Source organism: Cannabis sativa, chromosome 1, assembly GCF_029168945.1.
Source record: "Cannabis sativa cultivar Pink pepper isolate KNU-18-1 chromosome 1, ASM2916894v1, whole genome shotgun sequence".
Lineage (NCBI taxonomy): Eukaryota > Viridiplantae > Streptophyta > Magnoliopsida > Rosales > Cannabaceae > Cannabis > Cannabis sativa.
In genome coordinates this window covers 15130967-15144028 of record NC_083601.1, presented here as the reverse complement: position 1 = coordinate 15144028, position 13062 = coordinate 15130967, and the positions used below count along the sequence as shown (strand labels likewise).

The window sequence follows — 13062 nt, the reverse complement described above, 5'->3', positions numbered from 1 at the left end:
GTTTTTTAAGCGAAGAAGTTTAATTACTTGATGATGATCAATGATCGACATAAGGACAAATTTTTTAAGCATGATTTCTTTTTGGAGATTTACTATATAATAAATTTGATCTAGTTTTTCATAACTAGCTGGTAAAATTATTTATAACTCGATGATCGATTGTAATATATATATATATATATATATATATATATTTATATAAAAATGTTCATAATTTTTTTGGAATGCTTCGAGGAAGGAGGATATATTAATTTGATCATTATTGCTCGATGCACTTTGTCACTTCTTTTTTTTTTGTTTGGTTTGAACCAAGCGTATTAATCTTGCATGAGCTTTGTTATTAGCTAGGTATTATTGTTGCCAACATGTCTTACAAGTAACAAGTTATAAGTGTAGTAAATTATTAATTTTTTTAAAAAATAATTATTAAATTAAAATACGTAACACATTATTATTGAGTTATTAAAAAATTTACCTGATGTTGTGGGTAATGAGAGGAGTGGTGACTTTAATATTTTTTTTTTGAATAAATCAAACATATATTTATAAGATTTTTTTTGGACAATTTTTAAGGTTGGGTAGTACTCAACTAATTTTGAATTTGATGTGGATATGTCTTATAGTTTTAACTTTTGTACGTAGTTAAAAAAAAAAAAAGTAATTTATAATGCTAAAATCACGATCCAAATAATTTTAAAAGCCCGTAAAAATAAAATATGCATGTTATTTATTTATTTATTTTTATAAATTACACTAAATAAAGAGATCCGTGCATAAATCAATCTAATTTAATTATAACTAATTGATTCAATAATAACCAAACGTCAAATATTAAATAAGTAATTGTATATAAATTAACTTTCAATTATATATTATTTAAATTTAACACATTAAAAATTTCATGTGTCAAATTTCTGTTTTTTCAATTACAGTTTTCTCATTTATTATCAATAATAAATTTTAATAATCATTTTTTAATTATACTATTACTATTAATTATTTAATTTATTTATAATCATTAATAATAGTTTTTTTTTTTTTTTTTCATAATCTTCAACATAAAATATTATTATGCATTGAAGTACAATAATAAATATAACATGCATTTGCTTTTTTTTTTTTACAAACATATCACAATATTTATATCTTTTACGATTGAGCATAGTTAATCCCAATTGATCATATATTTATCTCATTTGTGTATAATAAATTACGATCCTTACAACAAATTAATGTATAGTACTCTGAAACTAGTACTCTGTCATAGAAATTACTATAGCTAATTAACCAAAATTAAAGACGACGATGACCTTTCGGCCCGAAGAAAAAAAGTATGCTAATTGAATTTAATTATCATATTCAATATTTTAAATGATGAAAACGAATTATGTGTAAAAGCAAGAATTAATGTTAATTAGCTCACTGTTTTTATAAGCTTAATTTAAAACTGACCTTATTTTCTATGTTTAATATCATTCTTAAATTAACCAAAATAATTTAGAGGAATCCTGAACGTCTGCCCACTAAATGCTCTGAGACAGTTATTGTATTGTGATTTTTTTTTTTTTTCATTTGTCTTCTTAGTCAACCTTCAGTAACCACCATCTTCCTCTCTAAATTCATCTTTTTTTTTCATTGTTCTAGTAATCCTTTTCTACTATACATCACATGGATTCACTTGAATATTCCATGAATTACATACTTCTCCACTTTGATGGAGAAAATTTTAGATTTGTATCAACAATCCAAAAAGTAGAAGTTCTTGAAAATAAAGATGTACCACCATACGTGCCCCCTGCTCCAGTCCCTTGGAAGTTGCCTATGGTCCAAGATGCTTTTGGGTGTGTAATAGCAGCGATGTCGAGGCCAATCTCTGATTTTCATCCAATTAAAATGGATCTAAAGAAGAAACGATCTACATTATTTCAAGAGCCTATACTCATAAAGAAATGGCTTAACCTACCATCAGGACGTCTCAAATGTAGAATGGAGGAAGCAATTGTGTTATCGATTTAAGTAATTGGTATTGCAATATACGAGAGAAACTCTATGAGAGATATGGTGGATATTACATTCATCATTGTTCAGGGCTATACTCAACTACAAGAAATTGATGTTCTCACATTATTTTATTTCTAAAGTAGCTGGATATGCAGTTTCTTTTGATTTCATTGATATAAAATTTCTTAAAATTGTTTGTGTTTCTTTTATTTTACAATCTTGTATCCAATTTCCTTAAGGCACAAATCATTCATGTTCTTTGATTTGTCAATGCTTTTTGGTGGATGTTGATTGAATTTGGTTGGAGTATATTACTATATTTCCTTCAATTCTGTTATGTATAATGATTTATATCAATATAAAAGTTTTTATCTCAAAAAAAAAAAGAAAAATATCATTCTTAAATTCTTTTAATATCATTTCACTTATACTTCATCTTTTAAGTTTAAATTTTGATGATAAATCCTTCAAACTATTATACATTGTTAACATATTTAAGGTGTATCTGTTTACACACTCTTGTACACGTGATAGATTTATATTAATACGCCTAATATTATTATTAAAAAAATTATAAAATATTATTTCAAAAATCATAACATTTTTATTTTTTTTTAAAATATTTATTTTTTATTTTCATTATTTAATTTAATTTTAAAATGATGGATTTTGAAATTATTTTAAAGTAATAATATTAAATGTACTAATATAAACGTATCACGTATATAAAAATAAACACACAAGTAATGTAGAGTGACAGTTAACCAAATAACAACTTAAATTTATTAATAATTTTAAAAAAAATTCCGCCAAAATTTAAACTTGAAGGATTAAGTATGATGAGTACGTAATACACAAGTGCTCCTACTTTTAAAGCAATAACTCTTTTATTGATCGATTTCATGTCCATTATTGCAATCACCAATTCACCATGATCTAACGATGTGTACTTACTATTACTCAGAATTAATTAGGTAACGTTAGAATACGAGTGATATAAATTTACTCCTAACACTTAATTTTTACTTCTATTTCACACACACACACACAAAAAAGCACTTAATTTATACTTTAATCAACATCAAATAAAAAAACAGGTGAAATTATTTACCGGTTCAACTTCTTCTTGAATCCCTTAAAAAAAAAAAATCATCTTGAGTCCCTATAAAAAAATAAATAAATAATTCTTCCTAAATTTGATTTTTTTTTCTTTTTTTTTTTTTTTTCATTTGGAAGGGATCAGGATAGAGAGATGTGCCAAAATAAAATAGAAAAAATATTAAGACAGAACAAGTCATACCACAACTCAATGAATGAAAAAATCAACATAGATAAGATAAAATAGAGTTAAAAGAGATAATCATAACTTTAAAAGAAAACCACTAATCTTAAGAGAACTATGGTTACAGGCTTAGCCTACTAGTGGTTTTACACTTTTCTTCGTAAAGAGTAGGTCCTAAGTTCGAATCTTCCTCCCTCAATGTAAAAAAGAATAAAAATTAAGACAATTCATAAGAACACGTATCAGTACAAGCATTTAAAGAATAGCAAGAATAACAAACAGTAAAAGAACGACAACGCATGCATGCATTATAATTAAACTGGATAATTTGATCAAAGGAAGCTCACCTTTTTTAGTCAAAACAAGATGTAATGTGGTAATTACTTATATCGATTGGTTACTCACATATATTTAGTTTTACAACCTAACACAAAACATTCAACTACTTATAAATTTGAACTTAATCATGAAACTTCATTAGTATATACGTATATATAAGCAATACAAAAAATGTATGCGTACCTTTTTAAGATGAAATATGCATATAAAGTACTTAATTTGTTCAATAAATCTTATATCATTATGTTGCATGAACATTTAGAAAGTAAAAAAAAAAAAAAATAGTAGAAACAAGTAGCATACTTGTTGATTAATCATTATTGTATATATTGGTTTATAAAACATGTTGGTTTATCACTAAAGCATAAATATTCAAAGTATCCGTATGTGTTTGTTTGATTAGAAAATTCGAAGCAATTACAGAATATATGTTTAAATAAAAAGAATTTAATTTCTAATATAAATTTGTTTCGCTTAAAAAAATCAAAATATAAAATATAAATTTCTCCATTATTATTTATTTAATTAAACTTGAAATTATGCACATTTTCATTCCAAAACAAAATAAATATAAAAAAAAATTACATATAGACTAAAAATTATAAAAATACGTCAACATGAAATTTTTTAATTTTCACTCATTAAAGTTTTTTATTTATAAAAATACCTCTTCAGTAAAAGTAATAAACTGTTTTTTAATTATTTTATAGTTTATTTATAAGAATAATTACATAAGGCACTATTTTTTGTAAAATATTTACATTTTTACGTTCAAAGAATGTTTTTTTTTTTTTTTACATTTTTACGGTTTTTCAAAAAATAACACGAAAACAACATAAAATCAACAAGAAAACAACATAAAAGTAACATGAAAATAACAACAAAAAATAACATACATATAATAAAAAATTAACAATAAATGAACAAAATTTCAACATAAAAAGACCGTATTTTATAAATAAAATCAAAAAAACCGTAAAAATATTTAAAATTCCGTGAAACCGTATTTTTGTTGTTTTTTTGTTGTTTTTGTGCATTTGTGAAATTAACCCTTATTTATAATTGTATTATAGTTATCATGAGCTTGTGTATTTGTGGTTATTTTTTGTTAGTTATCGAGATGGATTTCTTGTTATTTTTTAGTTGTATTTTTAAGTATATTTTTATAATACTAATACTTTACAAATGTATTTTTGTAATTAAAAAATTTAGACCGTAAAGTTATAAATAAAACATTAGAAAAAATATTTTAAAAATTTTCAATTATAATTTCAAAACTTTGAAAAACATGTTAGACTTTTTATTTGGGCTTACATTAACTTTTATTGGTTTTATTAAAACTTGGGTTGATTGGATAGTTCTTTGCTGTGTTAGCCCATGTTGTTGGTGATCAATTGTTAATGGGCTTAGCATCTGTGTGTAAAGTCTAGGTGAAGCAGAAGTGTGGGCTTTTCTAGTTGACTGAAGCCTTTGATGAGCAGGCCTAGCCCAACTAGGGTTTTGTAGCTAAGTCCCCTCCCTAACTCTATAAATACATATTGTCTCATCACAATTATATACCTTTTGATAATCAGATAAATAAACTGCTTTTGATTTAGAGATCTAGGGAGGAAGACTTAGTTGATAGTATTGCACTATCGAATTAGAGTAATTGCTATGGATCAAATTGAAGTAATTGCTATGGATCAATCAGGTACGCATACCTAATTATTATGTATTATTATTGTGTTCTATGTTATATACAAATAAATCTTGGATTTATTATTAATTTTTCTAATAAAACATACATAATTACACAGCACATCTGGGAATAAAGCTTTAGTAACAGAACATTATTCTATGAAAATATCTGTCTATATATCGAATATGAATTTACCAAAGCACTCATGTAAATTTAATCCAATTGGTGGGAGTAGACATTAAACATAGAATATATCTCAAGTCAGCTATAAGCAAGTATATATAGATAGATAGAGATAACGATCTCAACAACTCTGAAATTAAAATAGCCTAAAACCAATCGTATTTTTAGGATGTCATTGTTACTTCTAAGATTAAATAGTCCAAAAGAATCGCTATCGATTTAATATTCACTTATTGAATAATTGAAATTAACTATTTAATTAATTGCAAGTAATTACTAGTGTCAAATTATGGCACTATCAAAAATGGATTTTGATAAAGTCTTTCAAGTTTCAATCATAACCATAAACTCATTTTTCATTGATAATATCAATACATCGAACGGTCCATATAGCCAAACAAAATTCATTTCAAGGTAAAATAGTAAGCTCCATACTTCTCTTAGCCCACCCTATTCATTATTGCGTGTACTAAGGGTTAAACGGGAATAATAAGTAAAGTTGAAAAAAAAAAAAACATAATAACAATAGTAAAACTATTTGCTTCTTTGTCACAATTTTTTTTTTCTTTATTGACCCAGACAAAAAAAAATATAAATATATTAGATAAAAAAAGTTTGGTAGAGATGACTGTAAAAGAGAGAAGAGATTTGATTCTATCCAAAGACTTAAGCAGTCCAAATTTTCTTTGTCAGAGATATTTCCTTTTCTCTCTTAAGACATCTATGTCCCACAGCCACAATGATTTTGAATAGCAAGACCTAGAACTTTAATGGGCTATGGATTAACTCTTCATATATACATGAAAACTTTTCTACAAACCAAAAATCTCACACGTACCAAATAATGTATAATAACACGTCTATTTCCTAGATTTTCATTTTCACTAGAGAAAAATAAAAGAAAAAAAGACTAATAAAATTAAATAACCATGAGAAATGAAAGAGCCTAGTTACATAATACATACTATGACTAATGTCCCTATTTACACGGACATCCACTGAGGGTTGACTATTAATGGTCATTGCCCAACCAAAAAAAAAATTCATCTACCAATTTTAATGGAAATAAATTTTAAATAGATGTGCATAAAAATCTAAAAACCAGACTTTATCAACAATACCAATCCCATCACAGAAATGGTAGAACAAACATTAAAAAAAAAAATCAAGATAAAAAAAAGCCAGATCGATGAATACAAATATATATACAATACATTAATAACAGTTGCAATAACATAATCCATACAAGAGGAGAATTAAATTTTACAATGAAAGACAGAATTAGCATAGTGGGATAGTGATAATTAAATACAATAATTAACATAAGCAAAAGGGAAAGTGGGCATTGATCACTGTCTGCTTAAACTATACAAAAAAGAAAAAGTAGGAATTCTTAATATTTTTTTCTTCTTCCTTCTTATCACAATCTAATCTTGTTTTCTTCTCAGTAAATTCCCCAAAATAGAGATTCTCCTCTTCACCCATGCATACCACCACCTTAACCGTAGTCTTCAGTTGATAAAAATATGTACATAATTTGATTTTGCTTCCAAACTCAAATTTCCAAGCCACTCTAATCTCTCTTTTTTTCAGGTATATCCACAGTGTTTGAGAGACAGAGAGTGAGGAAGCAAAATAAAATGAACGAAAAAAACCATCACCAAACTAACCTTCTAAATAAATTTTAATCATAATTGGTAAGAAATCAAGGCAATCTTTCCAAAGAACCATGAAAGAGCTCTCAACTTTTAGAGCTCTTTTTTTTTTTTTGGGTTTTCTTTCACTTGACTAGCTCCGAGACCCACCCAACATCAGGAGTGCCAACAGAGGAATTCGGATTCGGGTCGACCCGTTTGAGAGAATTCTCTTTGCTGAGTTTCTCAAACATTTTCGCACGAATGTCCCTTCCGGACTCTACCCTCTCCATAGCTGGTTCCTCTTCCAGGTCACAGAAATCAAGATAGCTGGGACGGGTTGGAGCTCGGGTAGGGGTTGTGGGTAGGCTACAAAAACCGGGTCGGAGTATTGACCCTCTGGGTGACCCGAACCCGGGAGAACCCTTTTGATTGTTGGTCCAAGAAGAGGGCAAAGACTTAACCTTACCAAGTCGAAGGTCCCTGAGCGAGGCCACCATTTCATTGATGGAGCTCGAACCAAGAGAGCGACTCAATACATGAGCCATAGGCGACATAGGCGGAGAATCAGCCTGAGGCGTAGCCGGCGGCGAAATGGAAGCCGGAGGAGACAGAAACGGCAGCGTTTTCACGCATGAAGCCTCAATGGCCTGCCTGAGAGGAGAACCGTCGTAAGACTCAGCAGCGTTTGAACCTTTGGGGCTCTGCTGTGGCAAGACTCTGAGTTGGTCCGGTGTGTGAGCAAAGAAACAGACTCTCCTCCTGCAATTGGTACCGTCCTTGCATGGCTGAGTCCTGTACCGAGCGGGGTGAAGCCAACACTCGAAAACTCCATGAGCAAACTCACACGAATCACCTTTCTTACAATGACCCTTTCTAAAATCAGGACAAGCCGTACCTGAATAATGATACTTCCTTGGATCCCTCCGGCGAGCCTTCTCGCCAGGATGAGCGTACGGACACTCAGTCCAGTCGTGTGACCTCCCCCTCGCGCAACGTCGAACCTTGAATTCAAACATCCTGAACTGATCACAAGAGTACGCGTCAACCGGAGCATCCGATTCCCGACCCGAAACGTCCGAATCAGAGTCGGCGTCAAGGTCGTTCACCGAAGGCAAGTACGGACTCAGCGCTGATAAAGCTTCGTGAAGATAGTACGGAGAGTAATCACCGCCATTACAGTCGGAGTTAATAGAGACGCCACTCAAGGGAAATGGTGAGTACATCTCAGCCGTCGGATCATCTACGGTTAGATCCCATGGAGGGACATGGATCGTCGGATTTGGGCGGTGGGTTTCGCCAAGCATCATTTTGCCAAAGCGGTGGATTTTTTTTTTTTTTTTATTTGCTTTGTTTTGGAAGTTTGTTTACAGAAACCCCGGCAGGGTCTCGCTCAATATAAACTGCTTTAGAAGTGGTCTATAACCGTGGTTAGGTTTAAATAACCCTGGTTAGGTTAAAAAATCCTAGGAACTCCATCCATAATATTTTGCACTGCTGGTAGAAAATAAATATTAAATATTAAATTGAGTTGAGGGAGTTTTTAAAGAATCACACCCCGTTTGGTTTTGGGTTATATGACGGTCTCGGTAGAGTAGCCTACGAGTTACTTTATAGGGGCAAAAATGTAATAAAGTCATAACTTAATGACACGTGGATGAGTATTATGGAGGATTTAATTCGTACTATGACAGACGGTGAGGTGCTTTGTGCAAATAAACGGATTTTGTTTTTTTTTTGGATTATTTTTATTTTGGGACTCGCAAGGCGGTGATCCGGTGGAGGGTCTGATACGCAAAGTAGAATTTTGTAAAGGGGTTAAAAAGGAAAGTATAATTCTGGATAGTGAAAACATAAAATAAATTTTCTCTTATAATAGAAATAAAATTATAAAAATAAATAGAAATTCCTCTCAAACAAATTTTTACTAAAAGTCCCTTAAAAAAAATTCTAAAAGTCGAAACTTCTAGATCATTTTTTTTAGATTGTGTATTGTAAATTGAGTGATTGCTACACAGACAAAATTATACATTAATGACCAACTAGTTGTTTTTTAAGCAATACACCCAACTAACACTTTCATTTAAGATAATTTTTCTTATCAATAAATTGATTAAATACATCTTAATATTTTTTTTTTTAATGGAAATGGATATTTTATTAACAAGAAGTTTTAACTATTATAATAAATTACAAAATAATCATAGGATTATTTTTTTATTTTATTTTTTGCAATGAATAAATGAGAGGATTATTTTTAGTGAAAGTACGAACGGAATAAAAACAAGAGCTACAAGCGATACTATGAACAACATTATTTACATAATGTTAAACAAAATGAATCTCAAGAAATTTTAAAGATATAGAAAACCTTACACTCATGAACCAATACGCCAAAGGCAGTAGGCATATGAATCGAACTCTATAAGACTTGGACAGCGATTAAACAATCAATTTCAAGTTGAACCCCAAACCTAATTCTTTCTTTTAATCCAACTTAAAGCCTCATTGATGCCAATAATCTCAGCAATAGCAGCATCAACACAACCCGACTTACTAACAAAGAAAGCCTCAATAAGGTGTCCATGGCAGTCTCGGGCCACCCCACCAGCACCAAACCAACCCTCTGAAGCAAAAATAACGCCATCAACATTTACATTAATCTTGTTTAAATCAGATTTAGACCACTGCTCCAACCCCAAATCCACTCCCGACGAAAGAAATAGGGGACCATTCTTCTTTAATTGAGCAATCTTCCATTGATTAAGAGTTACTTGAGCCGACATCACTATTTCAGAAGCAGAGGAGCTCTTTCCTCTCCAAATTACAGCATGCGCGCATTCCAAATAGCCCAACAAACCATGACTTCCTCCTCTCGAATTGCAACAAAAGCAAATTGCAATAGATAACTAGACTAGCTTCAAAAAATCCCCTACTAAAAAACTTTATGAGCTAATTGTAGATCAAATCCAACAAGCTTTAGCAAAGTAGAAAGAAACTAATAAATGAAAAATAGTTTTCTCCTCTTAGTTACACATTGGACACACCAAATCAACTAGTACATATTTAGAAGCCAGGTCAGATTTTGAAGCTAAAGTACCTAAAAGTGCACGTCAAATGAACTGTAAAACTTTAAGAGAAACAGAAAGTTTCTAAACTATCTTCCACACAGCTAGCTCAGCAATATTCATTTGTAAAGACTCATCACTGTTCAGAAGTTTATAAGCATCTTTCACCAAGTAAATAGTAGATACATTGAAAGACAAATACCAAAAATCAGTATTAGCAGAGCTAATTTGGACGTTAAGAATTAGCTCACGATCCTTGGGATTAAAAATGTCATTTATGAGTTCCAAATCCCAGCTTCTATTGCCCACAGCCATCAAACTATAACTTTGCAATCATTTAAACCAATTAAAGGAGATATCAAGCCAAAGGTCCCTTAGAACACTAACTGAAGAACCAGATACAAAGTTACATCTCACTCATGTCTTAATTAAATTTTGAGTTTCAAAAATACTTTTTTTAAATGAAGCTTGGATTATTACCAAGTTCAGCAGTGAGAAAAGAATCTCGAGGATAGTACCGAGCCTTGAACACCTGATCACAAGAGAAGAATCATTTACCACCAGATGCCAAGCTTGCTTCCCCAACATTGAGAGATTGAAGTCCCTCAAATTACGAAAACTAAGACCACCATGGTGTTTATGCTGACATAATTGCTACCAATTCATCCAACTCACCCCCCGCGTCTTAGATGAATCTGACCTCCACCAGAAATTACTCATGATACCCTTAAGCTTTTTACAGATATCAACTAGAAGAAGAAAAACACATAGCCAAAGTAGAGGGAGCTTGTGCTACTATTTTTAATAAGATTTTCTTTCCAACTTTAGATAAGTGACGCTTTTCCCAACTTTGAATCCGCTTCAACATCTTATCCTTAAGAAAATCCAATATGACATTCTTATTTTGCCTCATAGTATAAGAGAGACCTAAATATAAGTTGTTTACCGGAGCTTCATTCATACCCAGTAGGCTACACATTCTGTCTTTAACAGCCTGAGTAGTATTCGTGCTGAAGAAAATGGTTGACTTAAAAAAATTAACATGTTGCCCAGAAGCTTGTTCAAACAAATGTAGCAATTGAATAACATTAAGCTTCCCTCTAATTAGCTTTACAATAAAGATAGCTATCATCCACGAATAACATATGAGAAATAACTGGGGTCCCATTGCAAACACGACAACCATGCGAATTTCCACGAGCTTCAAAATGCTTAACGAGAGAAGAAAAGCCTTCAGTACAAACTAAAAGTAAATAAGGGAAAAGTAGATCACCTTGATGAATACCTCGACTAAGAGTAATAGGGCCCAACTCACGACCCCCGTGAGTCACAGTATAACTAACTGTGGAAATACACTAAAAAATAAGATCCACCACACAGCTGTTAAATCCCATCTTAAGCATCATATGACATAAGAAAGACCACTCGACACGATTATAGGCCTTACTCATATCAAGTTTTAGAGCCATATGCCCATCTTTCCCAACTTGCTTTCTTTTCAAATAATGTATAACTTCAAAAGAAATTATGATATTGTCTGAAATTAATCTCCTGAGAATAAACACACTCTAATTTTCTGAGTTAACAAAAGGAAGATCAAATTTCAAGCGATTGGCTAAATCCTTAGAACAAATCTTATACAGAATATTGCACAAAGCAAAAGTACTTAAATCTATCATATTGAGTGAGTTTTTCTTTTTAGGAATTAGGACAATGTTCGTGTGTAACAATCTAGTCGGAAGAGTATCGAACATGAAAAAAGAGAGAAAGTGCTTGATAACATCATTGGTAAAGCAGATACCAGCATTGACAACGACGGTACTCTATTTGTCTCTATATAAATAAATTGGATATCAACTAAAATACTACAAATCATGGAAATATCATAAACAAAAATGCTAGCAGAAGAAACATTAGAAGAACTATCTGTGATAAAAGAAATAGCAGAACTGCAATTAACTTCTACATTTAGTTACTGGAAACCCAATCAACATATTATTAGAAAATTATTCTTAAGAATAAGTAGTTACATTTTTTATTTTATTTTTTACATTTCTTTCACATCACTTTCTTGTTTTTTATTATTTTCACACATTATTCTCTTTTATATTTTCTCTCATATCACATCCTCTCTTTTCCTACTGCATGCATCTCAAGCATGAACTTTCTTTCATGTGAGCATGGTATTCGAACACTACAACAATAATAGGCAGTAGCAACAAAGACCTCCCGCTGCTAATAAGAGGGTAATTAGCGGTGGAGAATGGGATTCGCCGCTAATAATGTACAAAATTTAAAAATATTTTTTTAATTATTAGCAAGAAAATTAGCGCCCATTTTGATGTAAGTCTTATTAGCGGCAGATCATTAGCGGCAGACTTCACCGCTAATAATAGTATTTTACTATTAAAATTATAAATGATTATTAATACTATTAGCATAGGAACATCAGCGGCGGGGCCCTAACACATTTTTTGAACTCTCTTCTCTCTCACTTTCTCATGGCAGCCCCTTCCCATCTTCGCTTCTGCCCTCATCGCTTCCAAGTCCGTCCCGGCACCACCCCATGCGTTCTCTATCCCACATCGTCTTTGCCCCAAAACAGTCGTCACCTCGGTCTATTCCTGTTCGGTCCTTCTCCGTTCCAAAATTGTTATCATCAATGTCAATATCTACTTTCTTCACACATAGCCGACTCCCTCCCAGTATGGTGTACATTTACATTTATATATGAATGCAAATTGATATATATAATCTTTCATTAGTATATATTTTTAATTTTTGTAAACTTTTAGATTTTATTTAGGGTATCTAATTTTTAAGCACAAATAAGTAGTTTATGTTTTGAAATTCCGTATTTTAATATTTTTAGTT

At 31.0% G+C, this 13062-nt stretch overlaps 1 protein-coding gene across 1 annotated transcript; it reads right to left on the bottom strand.

The window, feature by feature from the left end:
- Nucleotides 1-6676: 6676 nt before the first annotated feature.
- On the bottom strand, nucleotides 6677-8767 carry LOC115706128 (zinc finger CCCH domain-containing protein 20). The gene has a single exon (XM_030633664.2). It carries the CDS (start codon nucleotides 8428-8430, stop codon nucleotides 7267-7269), a length of 1164 nt encoding a protein of 387 aa, XP_030489524.2. The 5' UTR covers nucleotides 8431-8767; the 3' UTR covers nucleotides 6677-7266.
- Between the last annotated feature and the right edge of the window lie 4295 nt (nucleotides 8768-13062).

Excerpts from the sequence above, each read along its gene's own strand:
- LOC115706128 (XM_030633664.2), bottom strand. The coding sequence starts at position 8,430 with ATGATGCTTGGCGAAACCCACCGCCCAAATCCGACGATCCATGTCCCT.